The 26,259-nt window shown below is 36.1% G+C and overlaps 1 protein-coding gene across 4 annotated transcripts in view; it reads left to right on the forward strand.

Annotated features, from left to right (window-relative positions):
• Positions 1 to 23,635, forward strand: part of PFKFB2 (6-phosphofructo-2-kinase/fructose-2,6-biphosphatase 2) — a 51,847-nt gene extending 28,212 nt beyond the window's left edge. Inside the window, exons 13-18 of one of the 4 annotated variants that reach the window (XM_070745566.1) lie at positions 791 to 853; positions 1,646 to 1,716; positions 7,858 to 8,043; positions 11,317 to 11,339; positions 12,179 to 12,232; positions 23,270 to 23,635. In XM_070745566.1, coding sequence (XP_070601667.1) covers positions 791 to 853; positions 1,646 to 1,716; positions 7,858 to 8,043; positions 11,317 to 11,339; positions 12,179 to 12,203 — 368 coding nt within the window. In that variant the 3' untranslated portion in view covers positions 12,204 to 12,232; positions 23,270 to 23,635. Of the gene's footprint in view, positions 1 to 790; positions 854 to 1,645; positions 1,717 to 7,857; positions 8,044 to 11,316; positions 11,340 to 12,178; positions 12,964 to 23,269 lie in introns of those variants that run through there. The other 3 variants (XM_070745567.1, XM_070745568.1, XM_070745569.1) reach the window with 3 other exon arrangements.
• The last annotated feature ends 2,624 nt before the right edge of the window (positions 23,636 to 26,259 follow it).

The following is a 26,259-nucleotide window of genomic DNA, read 5'->3' on the forward strand; positions in this document are numbered from 1 at the left end:
TTGCTATATCAACCATTCCCAGTCTAATATAATCTAGATAGCTAGGACTAACATTTCCAGAATTCTTATCTATCTTGCTAAATGGCTCAGGTGTGTTGCGTGTCTGGGTCTGTGTGACAAAATGTGAATATGTAGCATCATAATCCAAAGTCCTTTTGAATGTGTATCAATATTGCATGCATGATTGAGAATGTCAAATCTATGATTATTATGTAGATTTTGTCACACACACAAACACTCGCAACTGGAGGATGTCCAGATGAGGAAAACCATGCTATTGTGTAGAAGATCTATAATCATAGGAAGTAGTACTTCCTGGCCAATGTTATCTAGATCATGTCTGATCAATGCTTCAATATGAGACTTCCAGAGAATATCAGAACTGCAAGGGTCATCAGGAAATGTAAAAATATTCTCAGGAAGCAACAGCAAACCACTTCCATATTGCCACCAGCCAAGCTACCTAGATATGTCCATTGACTTGAAATAAATTTTCTTTAGATAATTTTAGAGAATTACTATTATGTAATAGATTTATGGTAATTAGATTGAGTTCCATGTTGAAATTGTTAAATTTATGCACAGCAGAATATTTAGAATACTCAAATGTTGAGAATATAGTTGTATTACCTCTATTCTATACCTCAATTCTAATTCTAACATTCTCTGTTTGTCACTCTTCAGAGTCTGTAGGTTTGTTCATTAATTAAGTTCCTGTTGAATCAAAATATACTGTGTGTTTTATATTACTATCCAGCATATCTGTTTAACTTTTATCACTTTATCTTAGATGAATTGCCTTATTTAAGATGTCCTCTTCATAACATCTTTAAGCTTACACCAGTTGCTTATGGCAAGTATTTATTTGTTTATGTGGGAACGTGGGAGAGAAAAGCAGTAATGCAAATATCTATTTACTTTATCACTTGTTTCATTAGATTAGGAATATTCTAGTTTTTTTATAAATAAAACATAATCAGTACCGTTCTATATTATTTTTAGTACAGGTAGGGCTTTTACCCATCTCAGTTTCCCTTTATAAATCATGATACTCTTCCTAATAAAACATTCATTAAATCAATGGTAAAATGCATTAAATGCAGCAGTGGGCTACGAGCCGGAATGCTAAATTATGCTTGCCACCACGGCTCGTAAGTTCTTGCGGGGCCAGCGCGATTTTGCTGCTGCACCTGTGGAGGTAGCAAAATCGCGTATGGAGCCACAGATGTGCCCATGTTTCGGCGAGGGATTTTTGCTTACGTGCATGCCGAAACACGGGCGCTCTTGCGGCTCCGTGCACGATTTTGCTGCCTCCACAGGTGCATCAGCAAAATTGCGCTGGCCCCGCAAGAACTTATGAGCTGCGGCGGCGAGCACAATTTAGCTGATTAAATGTGACTTATTGGGGAATAAATAATTAAATCATTACAGTGAGATCTACGGTATATCTTCCATCTATATGTCCAATTTTTGTCTACTTTGACATAGTCCTTCTTGGGGTCTGTCAAGAAAGAGATATTCAAGTATTTCAGGTCTCTTTCTTGATATATATTGCTTTTCATTTCTCTGATGATATTATAGTACTTCCAAAATTCCAATTCCAAAATTGGTGCCTAAAGTTCCTTATATTTTTAATTTTATGAAGGCTGTAAATTAGAAATGATTTCTCTGAATGTTGAAGCAGTAGACACCCACCGGGACAAGCCATCCACAGTGGTATGTACTAAAAAAAAAATCTGCTATAACTCCTCTATCTTCTTATCTCTTTTATATTTTATTCCTGACTTAGTCATAGCCAATCTTACGTAGTTCTTAAGAAACGAAAGGGTGAAAAGAATATGTATTTATAATGTGTTTTTCATTTCTTTTGTTCTCCCTAAATCTGTGGGAAAAGCATAAACATTTATTTTATACTGATAAATATTTGGTGACAGTTTGTGGACAGCTACGATGCACTTACCAAATCATCCACAAAATGCAGACTTAAAAATATCAAAGAATTATTAGGAGAATCAGCTTAGCTGAACACTTCTTACAAGAGCCAAATTAGAAAAAAAAAGATTCAGAGAATACTAGTATTGTGGAATAGTATAACAGATAATTTTCAGAATTACTAGAAAGGCAATACTGTATTGAATATTTTAAATAGGGAACAAGTCTGTCAGCTGTCACCTGTCAATCAGTGACTGATCAAGGGCATTGCTTCGTATCTTATTGAACATGAGTAGATCAAGATACAATATCTATATCTAAGTTTAATTTTAGATCCACTCTGAACTGTGTAACTTCATTGGTAAAAGTTTATATAAAAATATTGTAAACATTTCATTTCTGAAAAGGGACTGCAATGACTTTATTCTGTTTGTGAATATTGGCTTCGGCAAAGCTTCAAAATGGTTCTTTGTGGTGATAAAGACCTATGTGAAGCATCTTTCATGATGCTTGTGAAATAGTGACCCCCACCTCCAAGAGCCATGTTGTTTTACTTTTACAGAAGACATTTCTGTGTAGGTGCTGCATTTGTACAGGGGGCTCTGTGACTCTTCTATTAATCTATTGCAAAGCAGCAAAAGAGGCTTCTGCATAAATTTCATACATGTAAAAAAAAAAACTTTTTGGAGTTACAAAATTTGCAGATAAGACCTTGTGGAAATGAAAAGTGCCCTATCAATAAACAAGTGCTTTGTCAATAAAAAGAACAGTTACTTCTTCCAGCCTTAGCAAATATGTCATTTCACATGTAAGGTAGAATATGCTTCATTTGTATTTGTTGTGATTGTGCTTTCCAAAAAATCAATCTTCCAAAGCTTCTTTTGCTCTGAGTTCTTTGCCAGATTGTACCTGGCAACACTGTCTAATTTTAATTAATTACATTTCTGCATGGCAGATCAAATATCCCATAACATAATATTTCTTTGGCTTTGTTTACATTGTTAGCATGATCTCTTACTTGTTAATTTAAAGAAAAAATGCAGTAGCTTTGACTCTCGCAGCAAATGTAACATAACTTTTAGTATTTGTTTTCTTGATATTAAGTATAAAAACAATACTGACATTCTGTTTAAACGTAGTTTCCTATTGTCTGGCTAGGCTTTTAATAACCCACATATAGGCCCCATCCCAACAGTGTTATGTGGCCTGTTCACCAAACCAAGATTAAAACAAACTGTGGCTTAATGCAATGTGTAAACTATGGAGAAGAATATGTAACATAGTGGTTAGAGAAAATCATTCTGGAGATCCTTGGAAATACTTTTATTGAAATGAACAGTACTAATTTTTAAACTTGCAAATATGCATTTATATTGATGCAAATAGCTACTTATGTATGTGCTTTTGAATCTTTTTAAATTAATTGGTAATGTTCTAGATAACAGCATGTATCTAACCTTGGCATTGTCACAAAGCAAAATAAGTACTAGCTAGTTCTTGGATGGAATAGCAGCGAAATATCTGGGCTGCAAGCTAAATCAGCAACTTTAATTGGGGAGGGGGGCTAGGAGAAATCCCAAACAAAGGAAGAACAATTCACTTCTGTATTATTGCCAGGAAAACAATGTCCACATACTCCCCAGTATTCAAGGTCAACTGAAAGGAGATAATTCCAATTCAATATTCTTGGTTAGATATCTACTTTCAGATACACTTTTATTTCTACGTTTCAAAGCTTTAAGCTCTGTCATAAAATGCTATTTATAGAAAAAGAATAGTCCCCCCCCCCCATAATCTAGGGGAAAAACTGTTGATTTGAGAGTTAAACTACAAAAATGTGAAGGCCATAACAATAATTTCTATTTTAAAAGCTGACTGAAGTTTCCTAGTCATTTAGTCACAAGATATATATCCATGGAAAATATTTGTGTCCTTATGCAAATAAATTTTCCCCATATGTACTGTCGTAGGGTGTGGAGGACTTAGTCATGCATTCTACCCACTCAGGAATCTAGTTGGCCACAGGAAGCAATAAAATCTCACTTCAATCTTCTAAACTATAAATTATTTCTTCATAGGCTGCAACAGTAGATACTGTACAAATTCTTATGTAATACCAATATATATTGCTCCTATATTAGAAAAAAAAAAACCTAAAATATAAGTTTAAAAGTCCCTGTAGGCTTTTAAGTGGGAACTGGATAACAATCTTATGTCAGAAATAATATACAAAACAGTGGTGTTGATGAGAAAGATTTAAACTAACAAAACTAGAAAAGGAAAAGTCTCCTTTCTATCTGTAATCCCCATGTACTTGTAATATTAGCTCTGTTGTATCTCCCAGGCTACAGAATTTATTTATTATTTTATTTCTTAATTGGATTTCTATGTTGCCCCTCTCTGAATAGCTGTTAATGGTACTTAAAGGGGGAGGGAGAGGGAGAGAAATCTGAATTTCTTTCTTTGAATTTCATCCCAATTCAATTCAATGTAAATTTTACCTGAAAACATAATTGTGGCCAATACAGGTGGCATAACAGAGATATCACATATTTCAATCGTACCTTAAAAATGATGACTGTAAACCAATTGCAGTGTCAGAATGAGCTCCTATAGCATAGTTTACTGAAACAAAATTCCTCTGGTGTCAAAATTGCCTTAGTTATGCAAATCAAAATTTGTGTTTTAAAATAAAAGTTAAAATTACAGAATTTATGTGAAAAAAAATATTTTCTAGCTTGTACAAGCGGCAGTTAATATGTAAGTAGTTTTTTTTGTTATGCTTAATTTTTTCCAATGTAGTCATTTATGAGAAACAAATTTTCCTAGTCATTTTTCTATGTTAAGAAAAGGGGAATTTCTTGCTGAACATTATGTTTTATTAATTTGGAAATTAATTAATTAATCTTTTAAAAGACAGGATCTTCTCTTAGTTTGCAATAAGTGCAATGAAGACATAGGTAACATAGGATAGTTTCTATTTTTTAACACACTGTTGCAGAACCTTTAATAGTTAAAGAGCGGGCAAAATTAGTTCCTTACTCCATTATGATTTCCCCCACTTGTTTTATTGAAGAAGTGAGCAACTGTCACTTCTTTAAAATTCAGCTGCTGAAGGCTCTAGAGACATTCTGACATTATCAGAAAAGGGAGGAATTTGTAAAGGTTATGTTGGCAAAAAAGGAACCATTTTCAGCCCCACAAAACCTTTATGTAAAGAAGGAAAAATATACCCAGCAATGAAGGCTGACAAAATAATGCCAAGAAATCCATTAACTGAAAAGTGCAGGGAAAGGTCTAGTAGGTATGCAGTACATTGTTTTCTGTTTGTTTTCAATGTGCTTTCATGTCAGACAGTTTTGAACTTTCATTAATCTGGGTCTTGTGTTTGAGGCCTCAAAACTGCCTGTCCCCAGAATGGTGTCTGTCTGTCTGTCTATTTGTGTCTGTGGGTAGTGAGGGGTGAACCGAACTCGCACAATTCAGGTCTGTACAGAATTTTGCAGTGTTCGGTATGCCGAACACGAAATTTTTCAAAACTTCGGGCAAAGTTCGGGGTCGCGTTTGGCATTTGGTCACCTCAGCTGGCCAGGAAGTGACGTCTCTGTGATGCCAAAGCCCCGCCCCCAGAATCCCATCGTGGGGAGGCTGGGGGAGTGGGGGCAGGGGCTTCCCCTTTGCCTACCACCGCCCCCTCCCCTTTGATGTCAGAAGGAGGATGGGCGCGCACAGTGCATGTGGGGAGCATTTTTCCGTTGGGAAAGTAAGACAGTGGCAAGTTTCTCGGCGCGTTAAAGCTGCCGCCGAGGTAGTCCCCGCCAAGAAACTTGCCACCATCTTACTTTCCCAATGGAAAAACGCTTCACACACACACCACGCGTGCCCATCCTCCTTCCAATGTCAAAGGGGAGGGGGCGGTGGCAGGCAGAGGGGAATACCCCCCCACTCCCCCAGCCTCTGCACCGAAAGCCAGGAAGTGACGTTTCCATGATGTCAAGGCCCAGGCAGTGACCACCTCGTAAAAATAAACATGTTTATTTTTATGTGAAAGGACCACCCTTTGCTTGCAGTGCCTCTGCGGCGTCCTTTTTTGTAGAAATTACAATGTTTATTTTTACGTGAAAATACCTTATTTTGAAGGAGCTGGGGAATCCCTCCCACGAAGAGATTCCGGGGGCGGAGCTTTGACAGGAATCCAGGAAGTGATCACCTTGGTGTCCTTAGCAACCTGCCGGTGACGTCTTTTCATGTAAAAATAAACATTGTTATTTTTACGAAAAAGGATGCCGCAGCAGCGCTGCAAGCAAAGGGCGGTCCTTTCATGTAAAAATTAAAATGTTTATTTTTACGGGAAAGGACCGCCCTTTGCTTGCAGCACCACTGCGGCGTCCTTTTTCGTAAAAATAAAAATAAATAAAAATTAAAAATCCGTAAAAATAAAACACGATGGGATTCCGGGGGCAGAGCTTTGACGTCACACAGCATTCAGACTTTGAGTTCGGGTTCGGTTCGGGTTTGGCCGAATTTTGCGTAAAGTTCGTCTGAACTTGCTGAACCTGAACACCATTGGGTTCGGCCATCACTATCTATGGGTGTATGTGTGCCCATGTGTTATATGGTTTTGGATACTATATTAGTTGCTGACCAGTAGGAGGCACTAAGTGAGTGGACAAAACTAAACAGCTTATATAACTTCTAAAGATCTAAGATTTAAACACAGAGTTGACATATAATTGAAACTAAGTTTGATCTGCTTTCTACAGGAATCAATACCAGGGTATACATTACTTTTCAATAAATTAACTGTCCTAGCTCTATTAGGCCTGAGGAACCTCTGAGTCTGAGGGTATTGTTTCTGAAAAGTTGATATTTACTGTTGGATCTACCTTAGTATAAAGTTTGACAGGACTGCATCTATTGAACCACGCATGCTTGGGAGGAGGGTAAATAAAACATTGGTGTTTCATTCTCTCAGAATGTTAAAACTTAATTATTTTTTTATTTGAATAAGAAGAAAAATCACATCATGCATTTTGATAGTGTGACCTGACATGGTTCAGGAATTGATAGATTGCGGATCTTTATGGCAAAATCCATTTTGTCCCAGAGGACGTGGATAAAATTAGATTGTACAGTGTTCCCTCGCTTTTCGCGGGAGATGCGTTCCGAGACCGCCCGCGAAAGTTGAATTTCCGCAAAGTAGAGATGCGGAAGTAAATACACTATAATTGGCTATGAACAGTATTACAAGCTTTCCCGTAACACTTTAAACCCCTAAATTGCAATTTTCCATTCCCTTAACAACCATTCAGATTATTACTCACCATGTTTATTTATTAAAGTTTATTTTAAAAAATATTTATTAAAGGCAGACGAAAGTTTGGCGATGACATATGACGTCATCGGGTGGGAAAAACCTTGTTATAGGGGGGAAAACCCGCAAAGTATTTTTTAATTAATATTTTTGAAAAACCGAGGTATAGACTTTCCGCAAAGTTCGAAGCCGCGAAAATTGAGGGAACACTGTATCCCATGATGACTTACGCACCAAATTTTTGCCTATTTCCTTTGCCTCCTAAATTCATTTGCTGCTATTCCATACTGTTGCATGGCTTCCTCAGTCTGTCAGATGAGCTTTCTGGGGCTGGGCATGGGAAAAGCAGTGGATAAAAGGGTGGGTTCAGCAAAACTACTTATCTCAAAGTCATTTGCAGCACTCTTGGATATTACTCATATTCACATTTCTCAGATGTCCTAGGAAGCAGAATTTTAATTATCACATTGTGTGCTGTAGGGCAGAGGTTATGGGGGAGAAGGAGGGAGAGACACCTAAATGGATAGCCTGGCATCAGAAACAGTCAGTGGCATTGTGTTTCCTTTGTGGGTTAGTTTCTCATGCTTATGGTATCCTCCATTTTTAATCAGAATAACCTCCCAAAGAGCCAAACCCCTGTAAGGATGAGAAGGAACAGCTTTACACCACTAGCCAGTCCGGACACAGTAAAACGGTCTCGCAATTACAGTGTTGGGAGTCAACCTCTCAACCCTGCAGGATCCCTGTTGTTCCAGGAGGCTCGAGATCAACAAAAGCTTCAAGAGAGTGTTCAGGCGGTAATATCCTAAATCTCTATTCCAATTTGTACCCCTGCCAAATCAAACAAGGAAAAAAAAAAGGGCAGTTAAAGAGTACCTGCAATTGTTTCACAACACAGATCCATTTCTTATCTCCTAAATGCTACTAAAATTGAAACAACTGGGTATAACTTATGCAACAAAATTAGGTGATTTTCAGTCCTACAAGTCTACAAAATTAAGGAAAGCTAAACTGAAGCTGCTATGATAGGCCAGGCTCCAGTAAACAACCATTTTATTGTTTTTGTTATTATTTTTATTTTGTTATTATCTATCTACATATCTATCTATCTATCTATCTATCTATCTATCTATCTATCATGTATCCATCCTTCCACCCACCGACCCATCCATCCACCACCATCCTTCTAACTACCCACTCATCCATCCATCTACCTACCTACCATCCATCGTCTATAGTATGTCACAGAAGTGAGTACCCACTCACATTTTGTAAATATTTAAGTATATTTTTTTATTTAACAACAATGAAGAAATGACACTTCGCTCTGCCCCTAGTCTTCGGAGAGGGGTGGCATACAAATCTAATAAATTATTATTATTATTGTTGTTGTTGTTGTTGTTGTTGTTGTTGTTGTTATTACAATGTAAAGTAGTGAGTATACAGCTTATATAAGTGTAAATGTACTGTCCCCTCAAAATAATGCAGCACACAGCCAATAATGTCTAAACTGCTGCCAACAAAAGTGAGTACACCCCTAAGTGATAATGTCTAAATGAGGCTCATTTTCCCTTCCTGGAGTCTTGTGGCTAGTTAGTGATACAAGGTCTCAGATGCGAAGGGGAAGCAGATGTATTAAATTTGGTGTTATCGCTCTCATTCTCATATACTGGTCACTGGAAGTCCACCATCTCTGTGGATCTGAAAAAAATAAATTGTTGCTCAATGTAAAGATGGCTTAGGCTATAAGAATATTGCCAAGATCCTGAAACTGAGCTGCAGCATGGTGGCCAAGACCATACAGTGGTTTAACAGGACAGTTTAAACTCAGAACAGACCAAAGAAGTTGAGTGCCCATGCTCAGCATCCAGAGGTTGGCTTGGGAAAATAGATGCAGGAGTGCTGCCAGCATTGTTGCAGAGGTTGAAGGGGTGGGGGAATCAGCCTGTAAATGCTCAGATCATATGCTGCACACTGCATCAAATTGGTCTGCAGGGCTGTCAACCCAGAAGGAAGCTTCTTCTAAAGACGATGCACAAGAAAGCCCACAAATGGTTTGCTTTAGACAAGCAGACTAAGGACATGGATTTCTGGAACCATCTCCTGTGGCCCAATGAGACCAAGATAAACTTATTTGATTCAGATTGTGTGAAGTGTGTGTGGTGGCTACCAGGTGTGGAGTACAAAGACAAATGTGTCTTGCCTATAGTCAAGCATGGTGGTGGGAATGTGGTTTGTGGTTTGCAGTAATTTTTGTCAGTGTGGTTCCTTCCCATCCCATTACAAGTTTTTGGGACATCCAGTACAGGCTATAGTGGAAACAATGGTTTCCTTTGTATATTTCTGCCGTAATGCAACAACATCTTGGATCTTGGTTTTGTTCCTTTAAAGTTGATGTAGTTTTTAACAAGTGCTTCTTGATGTGTGTGATCTTTTAAAGTATTAAATATTTCAGCTGCATTTATACAGATGGAATAAAGTAACAAAAATTATGTTCTCAAAAATAAATAAATAAATAAGGGGCGAGTACAAGTGCACTAGAGTGCCTTCCGTCCCCTGTCCTATTGCTCTCCTATATCTCCTATACCTTTCTTCTATTCCTATACCTCTTCTTCTATTCTTTCATTGATATGTTCTATTACTATACCTTCTTTTCTATTATTTCTTAGATATATTTTACTATGAGTATCTCCTCTATAACCTTCATCATGTATTTTACTATGTGTATATAGATATATACCCACTAAAACCCTCATTGTGTATTGGACAACAACAACAACAACAACAACAACAACATAAATAAATAAATAAATAAATAAAGAAAGAAAGAAAGAAAGAAAGAAAGAAAGAAAGAAAGAAAGAAAGAAAGAAAGAAAGTCATTGTCTGGGGCTGCATGAGAGCTGCCGGCACTGGGGAGCTACAGTTCATTGAGGGAACTTTGAATGCCAACATATACTGTGAAATACTGAAGCAAAGCATGATCCTCTCCCTTTGGAGACTGGGCCACAGAGCAGTATTCCAAAATGATAACGACCCCAAATACACCTCAAAAATGACCACTGCTTTGCTAACGAAACTGAGGGTAAAGATGATGGACTGGTCAAGCATGTCTCCAGGTTAAACCCTATTGAGCCTCTGTGAGGCATTCTGAAATGGATGGTGAAGATGTGTAAGGCTTCTAACATCCACCAGCTCCATGATGTTGTCATGGTGGAGTAGAAAAGAATTCCAGTGTCAACCTATGAAGCTCTGGTGAACTCTGTGCCCAAGAGGGTTAAGGCAGTTCTGGAAAATAATGATGACCACACAAAATATTGACGCTTTGGGCCCCATTTGGACATTATTTTTAACAAACAAACAAACAAACAAACAAACAAATAAATAAATGAATAAAATGTTGCATTATATTGAGGCGACAGCGCACTTACAAGCTATAATACAAGCTATATACTCACTACTTTACATTGTAGTCAAGTGTCATTTCTTCAGTGTTATAAATAAAGATACTGTATATTTAAATATTTTCAAAATGTGACATAATGTGTCTGTCTGTCTTTCTGTCTGTCTGTCTACCAACCTAGCTATGGCACACTGTCATGATCCTTTTCTAGCTTCATCTGTACATCAGATGGATGTTCTTCTGAAGCCTTTTTATAATGTAACTTAATAAAATGTGATTTTGTAACATAAAGTTAGACTTTTAAAGATTGGTACAAAGGAATGTGTGGGTCTGGTATGGTTTTTATTTGAAGAAAAGCTATTTTCCTTTTTTAAAACATTTTTTGCCTTGAGGATTACACTTGAGTATTACTCTTGTGTAATAATTTAAATTTGGCAATAAAATAATAACAGTAATAATTTATTATCTCTTATTTCTTCATTTTAACATACAAAAGAAAAGAGATGTTAAGGTGGATTTCTAGGGTGCATAGGATTAATACATAATAGATACATGGACAGTAACTTATATGAAATACTCTGTACATTGCATGTTGTTATTATTGTTGCTTATTCTGACTTCCTAGAACTGGTGCTTGAGTTTCTCCTGTGCTATTTTCTTTCTTTGCAGCTTCAGATGGAAAGTCCTTGCATGTGAGTATCCTTAAGAACAGCTTACAGGTCTCATATGTTTTTGATTAACAGACATTTTCCCAGAGAAGAAGAGAATTTTAGAAGAAAAGTTTACATAAAGAGAAAGTACTGTATGAAATCATCTTAGTGAAAATTAAAATCCATTTTGGATGGGTGAAATATGGTATGGTCACCAGATTAACATTTATTTCACATGACTAAGATTAATCTAATACAAGTAAAAAGGATCAGATATAACTATCTTTGTTGAAGTTTACTTTGAGCACAAGTATAGACCATGTTACCGTAAATTTTCCTGGTCAGCTAACGTGAATCAGTGCAGTGCTGTCTTATGTACACACGGCTCTTGAAGAACAGCTAGTAGTTTTCTAGTTAAATATGTTGACAGGAGCCAATTAAAAACAATGCAGACATGGTTTTAAAATTAAAAATATAGTTAAATAGTTATAAAATGCAATTAGAAAGTCAGCTAAAATTCTACCTGTTTTCGAAATGCCATGCGGACCTCCTTAAAAAGCAAATAGTATGTTATACTTATTGTGTCAGCTGGGAATGTATTCTAAGGCTCCAATGCAGTTATCCTAGAATTATAGATCTCCTCCATGAGCATTTCCTTTAGAAGTTTTCAAGTGCATACACGATATCTTGATAACTTTGTCATCCTCTTAAAGAAGTGTATTTCTTCTGATATGACATAACTTTAAAAAGCTAACTAGTTGAGTGCACTGTGAACATTACCAGAAAAGAAACAGAAGGGTTATGAAAAATTATGTGCAGTTTATTTTTCATCCTATAATGAAAGAGTTTGTGCCAATAGTTTGTTATTCCCCTTTCTATAGGGAGAAATCAGATGCAGTCATCTGAGAACCTCTGGTCTCTGTCTCGACTCCCAAGTGAGATTGATGGTGAAAGAAGCAGTTGTTCCAAACCTGTGTTGAGAGTGGCCAGTCCCTTATGCTTCATGCTTTGTTTTGCATTGATGCCTCCCTGCACTTCCTTTTTCTGGCAAATTTGTTTTGATATGCTAGCTTTCACGTCCTGTTTCATGAAATTGTGTACATATGTGAATGTGATCTTTTGTTGATGTTGTGTTTGCTTTGTTTGTGATGCTTTGTTTGTTTTGTCAAGTGAACCTTCCTTTTGTACATATTACTGAAAGTAAAATTTACTTGATAAGCATCTAACAGAAATGTTTTGAGCTTTGCAGATAGATAACATTTAATTTATGATAGTCATACGATCTTTGCAAATGCAGTTCAATCACCTTGAAATGCAAAAGTATTGTTAATGATTTATCCTTGTTGATAAATGTACATTGGCAGATGGTTTCGATATTTGGTACTGTCCCATGCTTTGCCTTACATAAAAATATTCTAAAGCTAATTTGAAAATCATTTTCCTATACAATTTGCTTTTATTATTCCCATGGAACATGTTAGTTCATATTATTTTCTTTGAATATTTTCATAAATTTCCCTATCCAGTGTTTACATTTTCCTATAATCAGAAACTTAAGATTTTTAAAAAATTTATTTAAGTTTTAGAAATATCAAAGTTGTTAATTTGTTTATCTCCAGCCTCTCAATTTATTGTTATTATTATTCTATGAAAAAGAAAAAGAAAAGGTTTAATGATCACAAAGAGAATTAATTGAAGTACCCTAGATATATATAGATATAGACTAACTTGAATTAATCTAAAAATCTGATTAATGAAGGAACTGAAAGATAGGTTAACATACAGGGGAAAAGGAAAATGACTGTCCCTTAAGGACAGTTATATCAAATATGCATATAACCTATGAAAATATATTTTAAATTAAATAATAACGTACAATGTAGATTTAGAATCTGGAGTAGAGAATAAGCTTCCCAAGTAGTAGTTCACTAAGTTGAACTTTCTGCCTATTAGGATCTTCTCTTAGAATATATAAGGGGGAAAAGAAATCTACAATTAAAGGAAAAGAATTCTTTTAATAAAAGAAAATCTTACTAAACAAATTAAACAGAATTTCACTATTGTAGTATATTAATATGCATTTGGTTTCCTTCAAATAATTTTTGACTACACTTGTAGAAAAAAAACTTGATGTGGGTTATTGGGAATAGTCAAACTGATCTTTTAACTTATTTCTAACTTCTTCAGAAATAAAAAAAAAAGATGGAATAATTTTAATTTCAATCTGTTGGAGAATCCATCAAATTTCCTGATTGCCTTGCTCTGATGTGTATTTCAACATCATAGAAACAAATTGTGGAAAATTTTCCAAAATGAAGGTTCATTGGAACCTATATGATATTTGCAGTACTAATATGGTTGGTATCAGGGTTGGTCCCAGCTATTTCCACAAGATGCTTTTTCTTCTTAGCTGAACTTTCTGCCCTGCAGAGGCACCTAGCAGCCATTCTTCAAGATTTCTGGATGATAGGTTGCTTAGGGGTTTTGAAAAGAGGTGCTTGTATGCACACTCACAGATCACTGATATTCTGAACAGATGCAGTATAGTTTTGTCAGGTGATTTAGAAACATAGAAACATAGAGACAGAAAAAGACCTCAAGATCCATCTAGTCTGCCCTTATACTATTTTTTATATTTTATCTTAGGATGGATATATGTTTATCCCAGGCATGTTTAAATTCAGTTATTGTGGATTTACCAACCGTGTCTGCTGGAAATTTCTGCTTTTCTATACAATGCTTTTTGTTGCAGTGCAAGCCTTGTGGTTAATGATTTGCTTCAGAAAACTGATAAAGAAAGCAGCTTTAATTGCTTATATACTATGTCTGGGATGGCGAACCTATGGTACGCATGCCACAGTTGGCACGCAGAGCCCTCTCTGCAGGCATGCGAGTTGGTGACCAGCTCAGCTCCACTGCATGTGGGTGTGCCTACTGCTGGCTAGCTGGTTTTGGGGTCATATACACGCATACTTCCTCCTCGCTTTCTGTGTCCCCTGCCTTCCCAGATCACTGGAGATCCCACCCCAGCACTGTTTGGGCACACAAGGTTCCCCCCCAGCTCCATTTGGGGAAAGGATGCTTCCCCCTTCATCCCCCAGCTGCATTTGGGGAAAGGAGGCTCTCCCCCCTCCCAGCTCCCTTTGGAGAAGGGAAGCTTTTCCCTCCTCCTAGCTCCATTTGAGAAAAGGAAGCTTTTCCCCTCCGAGCTCCGTTTGGGAAAAGGAGGCTTCCCCTCAGCTCCGTTCATGGAAAGGAGTCTTATCTCCCTTCCTATCTCCATTGGGTGAAAGGAGTCTTTCCTCCACTCCCAGTTCCTTCTGGGGAAAGGTGGCTTCTCCCCCTCCCAGCTCTATTTGGGAATGAGAGGGTTTTCCCCTCCCCCTCCCACCACTGTGAGGCTAGAACAGGGGGAGGGTGGGTCATGCATGCATCTGAGGGTGTCACAAGTGCACGTTCAGGGGAAGGGATGTGCGGGAGGGGCATTGCATTATAGGTGTGAGCACCCCCACACGTGCAACAGTGCGTGTGCACACACTTTCGGCACCTGAGCGAGAAAGTGTTTGCTATCACTGTACTACGTCAAGAATATTACTCTACTTTCAGGACTCTGAACGAATTCTTAAACAGGTGCTCACAGTGCCTTCTGCTATGATTGTAGAATAGATAGTGACATTTTATTTGTATGTTAATAACATTAATAGCATGAGTACTATGCATATGAAACTTACTGTATCTCATGGATTATAAATTATGAATCTTATGAATTATGAATAACTCATAAGTTACTGTAGGTGGCATATAAAAGTAAATAAAAACAATACATATATAAATAATAATAATAATAATAATAATAATAATAATAATAATTTATTGGATTTGTATGCTGCCCGTCTCCGAAAACTCGGGGCAGCATACAATATATAAATACATTTAAAAATAGAAAAATTAGCATTAGAAATGGAGATGATTAAAACTAAAAATATATACAAACCCCAAGCAGAGAGAGTGGGTAATCCACCAGAACAGTGGAGCCATCTAACAAGTCATTGGTTCCTTGGGATGCCCAGACATAAACAGGTCTTGAGGAACTCCTGGAACATAACAAGGGATGTCCAAGGAGGAGAATGTTCCATAAGCAAGTACCAAAATACAAAATATAATGTAATGCAAGCCAACTCTTACATATCCTAAGCGTCAGTATCTTAAAATCTAGTTTTTAATGTTGTATGCACCAAAATCTCAGGAATTTTGATGGCATTCTAAAGTATATTCAAATAAGATGAAAATGGTTAAAGGGTTGGTTATACTGTCATATATATTTCCTTTAGGAATTATCCAGTAAAATTTTAATCTCTACCCTGAAGGTTTAGGAGGGAGATCCTATGTTACAGAATGCTTAATTTAAAAAATGGATTTGCTCAGAAATATATAGAATGATTATCTTGCTACGCTTATCAATTATTTGACTGATTTGATATTGTTCACTTCAACAAGACAAGACAAGACAAATATGTCCTTTTCAACATAGCCAATTTTGCTGCTACAATAAACTGTTAGCTGAATCATTTTACATCCAGATAAAAAAGAAATGAGTCAGGTGAAATAGCTTTTTACAAACAAACGAACAAAGACCTGAAGATAGAGTTTTTTAAAATTCCTCCACCAATTAAATTGTTGCTGTCTGTTGTTAATTCATTCTTGTATTACACAAGTACTGTATATAGAAATTTTTATGTGGAAAGGAAAATAATTGCTACAATTTATATACAGAACATTAAGAACTGAGGCTAAAACATTGTGAATGAAATATTAGATGTTGTTCTATGACACAATTGTATAAACAGTCTGAAGATATTACTTGATATTTGATTTATGTGATAATGTGATATTACTTGACTGTTTGATTTTATTTTTACATTTTATTTTTACATTTGAAAGGAGAAATATAAAGGGGAGATTAGTCTACAACAGTCTTAAACTTTAGCCCAGTGGTTCCCAACAGGGGTGTAATTTGATTTTTAATGGGTGCAGTTGAACCTTGTTTAAACCAAGTTAATGGGCATTTAGGCTTCCTCTACATGAGTACTGTACTTCACTTTTTGAATAATAAGAATTATATGTTGGGGTGGGGGAGAGGGGAGGAGGCCTCAGGATTTTAGAGATGCTTAGGTGGGGCATGGCTAAAAATAGGTTGGGAACCACTGCTTAGAAAATCAATCAGAGAAGGTCCCAAATGCCAGCAACCAGATTTTGGTTTTCTAAAAAAATCAGATTGTCTTTTTAATCTTTCTGTCTCCTTTTCTTTTTTTCTGTCCCAGCACTCTTCTAAGTAGGAATAATCCTAAACAGGACATTTTAAAATTATGTAGTGATTTCAATCTCTTATTTGAACTTTAATAGTTCAAAAGACAGAAAAAAATAGCACTGATTTATCACCAAGTTGAATCACTGAAATGTTCTTTAGTAAGTTTCACTAAAATACATTGGACATTAAGAGGTTCATTTCAGAAAACAGTTTCCTAGAATTTATAATATCTTTGTTCTCTTTTTATCCTTTGAACTATTCAAAGTGGAATGAAACTTCCTAGGAGTTAATTTGACTCTCCTAGGAATTTATGACACTACTTTGAATAGTTCAGTGAAGTTCAGTAAAATACGAACTTAGTGTTTGAAATACGTGGAGAATCCCTTAAAAATGTTAGTCATGTTTCTTCATCTGTCACTTTATAATAAATATTTAATGGATTTCATAGACAAATTATTGTGATTCAAATTAGAGAGCAAGGTGAAAGGCTTGGCATTGTTGTTGTGAAGGTTCTTTATGTGTGTCCATGCAGAGGCAACATTTCTGCTGAGATTGTCATAAGGTTCCTCCAAACTCAGTGCTTGAAGCATTGATATTTTGTATCATGTGAAAGATATGAGTTGTTGCACTGCTGAAATTTTTATCTGTGAAGCATCACTTTGGTGAAACAAAGTGGCGTTCATTGTAAAATGAAACATCTGTACATGTTGTTCTGCCGGCGTGTCCCAACTGACCGTAATGACAGGTTAATTAGTCCCAAACAGACACACACCACACGATAGAAGGAAAACAAAAGGTCTTTGTCAACAGAAAAGCAGAAACAACTCCCTTTTTAAATGTCAAAGGGATTTTCTGGTACACACAAGGCACAGGTTAAATGCAATGCAATTTCTCACCCAGTAACTGGGAAATTGAGTCCAATTCCAAAGTCCAGAAATTCCACACACAGTCTTGGACAGGGAAACAGAAAAACCACGATCTTGACAAAACTATGAATCAGATAAACTTCCATGAGGCTAAACCAGCACGCTGCTCTTTTTATCTGTAGCACTAATTGCAGAAGCCCCACCCAACCACAGGTGGCCTCACTTATCTCCTGTAATAATCCTTCAGTTGTTCTCTCCTATGCATCACTCTAGGCATGCGTGGGTCCATCATAGGTTCTTGTTCAGAATCCAGGGATGATAAGGATGATTGATCTCCTCCTGGGCTGTCTGCCAAACTCCCCTCTTCCCTGTCACTCTCACTTCCTTGGTCAGAGGAGACTTCGTCGGCAGATTGTATTGGGAGCAAAACAGACCTGTGGCATGTGGATGTTTTCCCCACATCCATCTCCACATTCCTTGGGGCAGGAGCTGGGCCAGAGCTAACCACAACACATGTGATGCATGTTCAGACAACATAGGAATAGCCTTAAAATAGCTTTTGAGAAGATACAATGATTTGACTATCACCCACTCCTCTGGATGGTTTTATACTGCTTGTCCCAAAGGTACTTTTTCAAAAGGCAACTGGACTTTGTTTTTATTGAAGATATTTTGCTTCTCATCCAAGAAGCTTCTTCAGTTCTAACTGAATGGTGGAACACTATTAGAAAGAGTGCTAAATCTCATTAGCAGTCTTTCTGAAAGTTACTGAGACCACTTGGAGGGAGGGAAAGGGGTCCTTCCAGCAGTTCCAGGAAGGTTCCACACCCCCATATATACTATTCAGACCCGGAGGGCACAGATAAATCTCCAAGTAGTCTCAATGACTCTCAGAAAGAGTACTAACAACCAGATGACTGCAAGGAATATAAGTCCTCCCATCCTCCACCATTCAATAAAAACTGAAGAAGCTTCTGGGATGAAAAGCAAAATGTATTCAAGGAAAAACAAAGTCCAGTTGCTTTTGAAAAAGCAAACCATGACCTTGATGACTGAGAATCTCCATAGACATTTTATACAGCTTGATTTATTATTTGGGAATCCAAATGCTAACTATAGTAACTGTAGCTAAATTGAAGCACAAGATAATTATGAAGTCCTTTGAACCAGTTGGTGTTGTGTGCCTTTATAATAAAAGCCATATTTAGACTTGTGTTCAGAAGCTGTTATACACAATAGCCGTGTTTCAGTTTTCTAAATATTAATTTGCTCACAACAAAAATGTATTGTTCAATTAATCTAAGAAACTTGTATTCTTGTGTAGTAAAATAACTGTTTCTATTGAGAATTGTTATTTTAATGGAGTTTGCAAATCTATTAAAACTAAGCTTCAGAATTGCACATATTTCAAATATTAAAAATGAAGAATGTAAAGGATGCAAATTAATGGATGTCTAGAATGAATGTGCAGATTTTTTTTAAAAAAGTAGTCTACTTTTAATAATATATATTTCTATTTCTTACCTAAAGTGTCATTTTCTTCATAAGCTAAAAGAGATTTATGCAGGATTTGAAGTTAAAAGAAAATACAATATGGTTTATGGTCAAATGTGTTTCAATTTAGAGAATTTTAGGCACAATTCAAGTACTTGTGCATTGAAAAGGAATTTTATATTGCTGAATAAGTAGATAACACCTTTTTTTATAGTTAACTTTCTCATAAAGAAAACTAAAAAATTAATATGGTAATGATATACCTTAAATATGTGTGTATAAGTTGCAGATTTTCTTGTGGGCTAGCTAAATAAAATAGTTGAACTATTGTATGTATTTTCTTTAGCATCACTTAATGTCACTATGTCCAACTTGGTGGCAATACACAAACAACCTTGGCTGAGCTCCCCAAAAGTAAGCAGAATAATACCCTGATTGGAAACCACCAGGAAAGTCTACAAGTGTTGTTGGATTTTCTATGAAAACAAGGAAAAAAACCCCAGCCACTCCCAATCCTAGAAAACCTGTTTCCACTCTCTGATACAAAGTGTTATCTCCAAGATACCATTTAGAGTTGAACTTGAATCAAAGGAGACTACTATTAAATCCAATGCATTAAAAATTAATTCTTTTTAACTTTTTTTCACTAAACTTACATCCAAACAAATACAATAACCAAAACATCAATAGTTATACATTTCTGTCCAAAATGTCATAAACATATATCCTTAATTTGCTATATTTTATACTTTTATCTGCCGTCTGCTTTCCTTCTATATTTTATACTACTCCCCTCCCTCTATTTCCCTCTCTTCCCTCTACCTTCTTTCTACCTCTCTCCCTTTCCTACTTCCCTCCTCTCTCTCTCCTCTTCCTTTCTATTTCCTTTCCCTCCCTCTTATCTTTCTCTGAGTATATCTAATCATAATCAGGTGGGGATTGCCCGTCTGGTTATGGCTGCTACTGGTATGATGCTTCAGGCCTCTGTCATGCGTGCACGTGTGTCCCAGCAAGATTTTGCTTCTGAGCATTTGCAGGAAGCAAAATCCCACAAGGGGACGCACACAAGAGAAAGATTTCAGAGATTTTTTTGCTTCCATGCATGCGCAGAAGCAAAAAATCACTGAAATGTCACATGCGCAGAAGCAAAATCTCACTGGGACGCACAAGCACCCCTTTATCTTTATCTTTATCTCTATCTCTATCTCTATCTATCTCTCTCTCTCTCTCTCTCTCTCTCTCTCTCTCTCTATATATATATATATATATATATATATATATATATATATATATATATATATATATATATATACACACACACACACACATACACACACACATATATGTATATATTTGTTTATATATATATATATATAATATTTTTTTGCAGATCTAATATTATTCTAATGCTGCCTCCTTCCTCCTATTTTTGTCACCTGGGTCTACCACCTTGAATTTTCAATATTCCTCCAAATTAATCACTATAGCTTATCTTGCAGACCTACTCATTATCTCTTATATCTCTTAATTTTAGGTGGTACTTTCCGTCTCCTCAATTTATATCTTTACTCATCATTTTATTTATTCTATCATTTCTAAATGGCCTAAATTTCTAATTTATTTTCCAATTTCATATCTCCCTTCCCATTTTATTACCCATTTTTTAAAAAAATTAACTTATTCTCCATTTTTGCCTTCAAATTACCTCATCTAGCATGACTGGAGGAGGAATTCTGGGAGTTGAAGTCCACTAGTCTTAAAGCTGCCAAGTTCAAAGTTTCTAAAAATTGTACATGGTTGTAAAGGTATACATGTTTGTAAAAGGTATTCTGCTACACTGGTATTTTATTAAATAATATATTACTACACCATTTATGTATGTATGTATGTATGTATGTATGTATGTATGTATTTATTTATTTATTTATTTATTTGATTTCTATGCCCCCCCCCCCAAGACTTGGGATGGCTACAGAATACTCATTTGTTTCAGAATACTTTTTTCCTTGTTTTCCACCTCTAAAATCTAGGTGCGTCTTATACTCCGGTGCGTCTTATACTTCAAAAATATGGTAATTCTTGCAATAGTAGAAATGTAATAGTACTTTTTGATTTGTGTACAGTTTGAAAGAACAACAGACTGCTTTGCAAAGTAGTTTTTTATATTCCTGCATTTGTTACATTTTTTAAAAGATTTTTAAAATTTTGTCTTCAAAAATTTGTGCCATCCACACATTTCTTAACTTATGAGATTCTCCATTTTATATTGTCAGTCCTTTGTTAGCAGTCATAATGTGAAGACGTATTTTTATTTGCCCCTCGTGGCAAGCCTATCAGACATAATTAATTTAGTGAGCAGGTATTTTCTATTATATATGCACAACAAGAATTAATGAGCAAATCAAAGATGTCCATCAAACATCTCTGTAAATATTAAGAATCATATCTTAATAATATAGCATCCCTAATTACAGTGAGGCTATGTTTGTTTAGGAATCTGGCCTTATTGGGTCTTGTTATAATTTGTGGTACATGATAAATAACTGTGATATACCATAAAAAAATTTAAAAAAATAAAAAAATCTAGTATTGTGATAGTGATTTGAAATCTGTGTGAAGCTTAAACAGAATTATTATGTGGAAGATATTTCAATGGATACATGGATTTTAGGAGAATGAATCAATCTGTCTTAAATTCAGTTAGAACATTTATATTCATTCTCAAGCTAGAAAAACAGTTGTCAGGGTCCATCAAAGATTTTGTTGCCTAAAACAAACAATAGATGATGTCCTTTCCTTATTCAATGTGCAAAATGAACTGATTACCAAATATTGCAGGAACTGGGTATATCTAGTTTAATGAAAAGAAGGACTAGGGGAGACATGATAGCAGTCTTCCAATAGTTCAGGGGTTGCCACAAAGAAGAGGGAGTTAGGCTATTTTCCAAAACACCTGACGGTAGGACAAGAAGCAATGGGTGGAAACTAATCAAGGAGAGAAGCAACTTAAAACTAAGGAAAACATTCCTGACAGTTAGAACAATTGATCACAGGAATGGGTTCCCTCCAGAATTAGATTAGAAGAGAAGAGAATTCTTTATCAAAAGAAGAAAGTGTGATTGGACACACGAAGAATTTGATTTTGGTGCATATGCTCTCAGTGTACATAAAAGAAAATATACATATGTCAAGAATCATGAGGTACAACACTTAATGATAGTCATAGGAGTCAAATAAGCAATCTGGAAACAATATTAATATAAATCTTAAGGATACAAGCAACAAGTTACAGTCATAAGTGGGAGGAGATGGGTGATAGCAATGATGAGAAAAAACTAGTAGTAATTGCAGTGCAGACTTAGTAAATAGTTTGACAGTATTGAAGGGGTTATTTGTTTAGCAGAGTGATGGCATTTGGGGAAAAATAGTTCTTGTGTCTAGTTGTCTTGGTGTGCAGTGCTCTATAGCAATGTTTTGAGGGTAGGAGTTGAAATAGTTTATTTCCAGGATGCGAGCAGTCAGTAAAGCCGTTGTGAATGCTCCAACATTGGAAGTTTTTAAGAATATGTTGGATAACCATTTGTCTGAAGTAGTGTAGGGTCTCCTGCCCATGCAGGGGTTTGGGATAGAAGACCTTCAAGGTGCCTTCCAACTCTGCTGCTGCTGCTGCTGCTGCTGCTGCTGCTGCTGCTGCTGCTGCTGTTATTATTATTATTATTATTATTATTATTATTATTATTATTAAAATATCCTTCATGAAAACTGCATAATTGTTTCAAGACTACAAGCAAGCTATAAGCTAGCTTCTGTTTCCTCTTGCACACCAACTTGTGGAACTAGCAGCAGGAAATAGCAATCATGTTCCAGCTAATTAAAGGATGACCTTGATGACTGCAAATTGCTTTTACATGCCACTGCAGTAATATTATCTATAAAACTGATGTATTTTTAAAAATCACATTTTGTGTTATACCAAGTTAGGCATAATGAACATTTTAAGGAAAACAGAGATATTTCAAGTTCCAGATAAATACAGACCAGTTAGACTGCATTAGAATAAAATGGCATGATGGAAAAAATGTTTATCAGAAGTACAGTAGATATTCAAAAAATATATAGATAATTAAATGTATAAGGATGAAAATGTTGAGGTCCAACGTCTTTAAGAAGACAAAAACAGTTTTTAATCTTTTGGGACCATTGTTTACATTTGTTTAAAAAATGAGGAACCTAGTTTATAATGAAATTGTTTCAGATAAAAGTATTCAATCTTTTAATTGTTATGTTTGGTTTCTCCTTTCTAGAAAAAATCTGGCTTAGCAATGTAGAAGTATTCCATTTGTGTCATAAAAAAAACTTCATGGATGTCTTTGGGGAAAAATCACCTTCGACTGGAACTACTTGAAAGGTTATTTAATGAAGCTGCTTCTGCTGTCTCAGGGGCTTGAAAGCATGATGGACTGTTTCATTTTTTGAACTTCTCTAGTGTCTCTGGAAATGGAGTACTGAACATATCTCCATGATATATATATATATATTAAATTATCAGCATTTGAACTTAGAACAAGCTTGCTTTAAAACTCTTAAGGCCTAATAATGCACTTATTGGTTGTTTGTAAGTCACATCTTTCTGGAACTTAAAAAACATCGATATTAAAATTATAAATCAATTTCATGTCTGTTTAAATGTTATGGCTACCAAATTAAAATCCTAAGAAATACCATTCTTGTAAAACATTTATAGAAAAACCATAACATTTAAGCTACATTTAAATAGGTTGAGATTTGTTGTATAGATGAGACTCATACAAAAGAAATTGCCTCTCCAAAATACATATACAAATCTGATTATTTTGGTTTCTTCAGTAAATGTTGTATGTGGATTGCACTATATGATTTTATCTTCCTTATATAAAAACAACTGCATAAGAATCTACTTCTCAAATATGTTGAAGCTAATTCAAAAAAGACTTGAGTTTATTGAATTTATTCAAGTCTTTTAACTTGAATTTATAGTGTTATAAGTGCAGTAACATTTATATTAGACATTATTTTACAATAAAAGATCTATACAGAATATTTTGCTTAATAGATAATAGCAAGAATGTCCATCTGAATCTCCTTCAGTGTTTAGGAGAGTTTAGTCTGTCTTACTTGATTCTTCAGAAAATTTGAAGTGTTTCTTTCAAGGGCATTTAATTTTGAATTCTTGTCTTCAATAGTTCTTGAGTGACTAGCTCTCAGGTACTTATCCTCATTGTGGGATATGATAAACATTTTTAAATGCTGATTCCAGGGTATAAACTTCTTAGCCAAAATGATAGCAATAAGGTCTCCAATAGCAAAGACAAAATAAATTTGACTTTGCTATTTCCTTTCTCATTTCAGGAGAAAAGTCAAAGATTAATAAATAGTAAAAGTAGAATTATTGCTTGCTAACCAGCTTGAAACAACTATCTCCCCATATTACTAGGGGTAATTTTAAGTAAACTGTACCACTGATGTAAGGGTGGAAAGCAATTCTTAGTAACAAAGTATTCCTTTTAATTAGTGATGGGCGAACCCAACGGTGTTCGGGTTCGGCAAGTTCAGATGAACTTCGCACAAAATTTGCCCGAACCCGAACCTGAACGGTTTGTGGCACCAAAGCTCCGCCCCCGGAATCCCATCATTTTTTATTTTTACGGATTTTTTATTTTTATTTATTTTTATTTTTACAAAAAAGGATGCTGCAGCGGCGGCGCAAGCAAAGGGAGGTCCGTTCACGTGAAAATAAAAACTTTTATTTTTGCCTGAAAAGACCGTATCCTTTTCCATAAAAATAATTTTAAAAAATTTTTTTATATGAAAAGACTTCCCTTTGAAGGAGCTGGGGAATCCCTCCCACGAAGAGATTCCGGGGGTGGAGCTTTGACGTCACGTATACCGACAGGTTGCTAAGGACGCCAAAGTGATCACTTCCTGGATTCCATGGAATTTTGTGCCTCCCTCCCAGCCTCCCAACCAGCTGACAGCTCCCCAATGTTCGCCTTCCTCCACCGCCACCAGCGCCTGGCTCCTCCTCCTCTTCTCAGCAGTTGACAGCCGGGTGGTGGCTTTTACGGTGTTCGGCACAAAGGCCAAACTAAAGCACGATTTTTTAAAAAAAATCAGGTTCGTGTCCGGCATGCCGAACACCACAAAATTCGGTATGGCCCCGAATTGTGCGGGTTCGGTTCGCCCAATACTACTTTTAATCTAATCTATGGGCCATGGCTTACTACTGAGCCATAGTCTATTCAGAATCAGGCTGCATGAATGGTGAGCCAGTGCATGAGCACATGCGCACACAGCTCAATGTGCGCAAGTTGAGCTGCAGGTACATGCATGTGCCCAACAGCCTCTCACTCACACAAGTTGAGCTGCACACATATATGTACACCGCCCGCTGCTCATGTGGCCTTGATCCTCTCTTCTCCTCTGCCACAAGCTGCAAAGATTGGGGACCACTGTCTTAATGTATAATAAAAGTAGCAAAAGTAGACCACTTAGGTCAGTCATAGGATTTTTCCAAAAGTGCAATCTATATTAACTAATTGGAACAGTTAATGCTCCATAACTCCAAACTAGGAAGATCTGGATTTCTAAAAAATCAGGTAAAGTTCTGCTTGCCATATTTTAAAGGTTTTTAATTGCTACTCTGTTCTACATGATTCTATTTTTTGTGTTGAAAAAATATGGCCAATATGTTTGCAGTGGAGTAGATCAAAATCTGCAAGATGGATGCTGTGGTATCATCGTTAAAGCTACATGCTTTGATGGTGACACAGTGGTTAGATTGCGGTACCGCAGGGTAATTCACCTGTCTGCCAATTTGCCAGCAGTTCAACAGTTTGAGTCTCACTGGTTCAAGGTTGACTCAGCCTTCCATCCTTCTGAAGTCGGTAAAATGAGGATCCAGCTTGTTGGGGCAATATGCTGATTCTGTAAACTGCTTAGAGAAGGCTGTAAAGCACTGTGAACCAGTATATAAGTTTAAGTGGTATTGTTATGTTCTTTTTGTACCTATGGCAGCAAATAGTGAACCTGTGCCTACCATTTTGTTGATGTTGACTTTCCCATGGACCTATATGGCAGTGGCCAAACTGGCATGACATTAAATGTCTGTTTGCTTTTGCTTTTACAAATACCTTGAAGCTTAAGTCTGCAATTTATATTTTTAAAACTTATATGAAATGCTAAGATACATTTGATATCGGAATTGAGTTCTGTGGTTGATGCACAATGATTAATAATTGATATTGGAAAGATCTTT

The sequence above is a fragment of the Erythrolamprus reginae genome, chromosome 3 (genome assembly GCF_031021105.1).
Source record: "Erythrolamprus reginae isolate rEryReg1 chromosome 3, rEryReg1.hap1, whole genome shotgun sequence".
In the NCBI taxonomy this organism is placed as follows: Eukaryota; Metazoa; Chordata; class Lepidosauria; order Squamata; family Dipsadidae; genus Erythrolamprus; species Erythrolamprus reginae.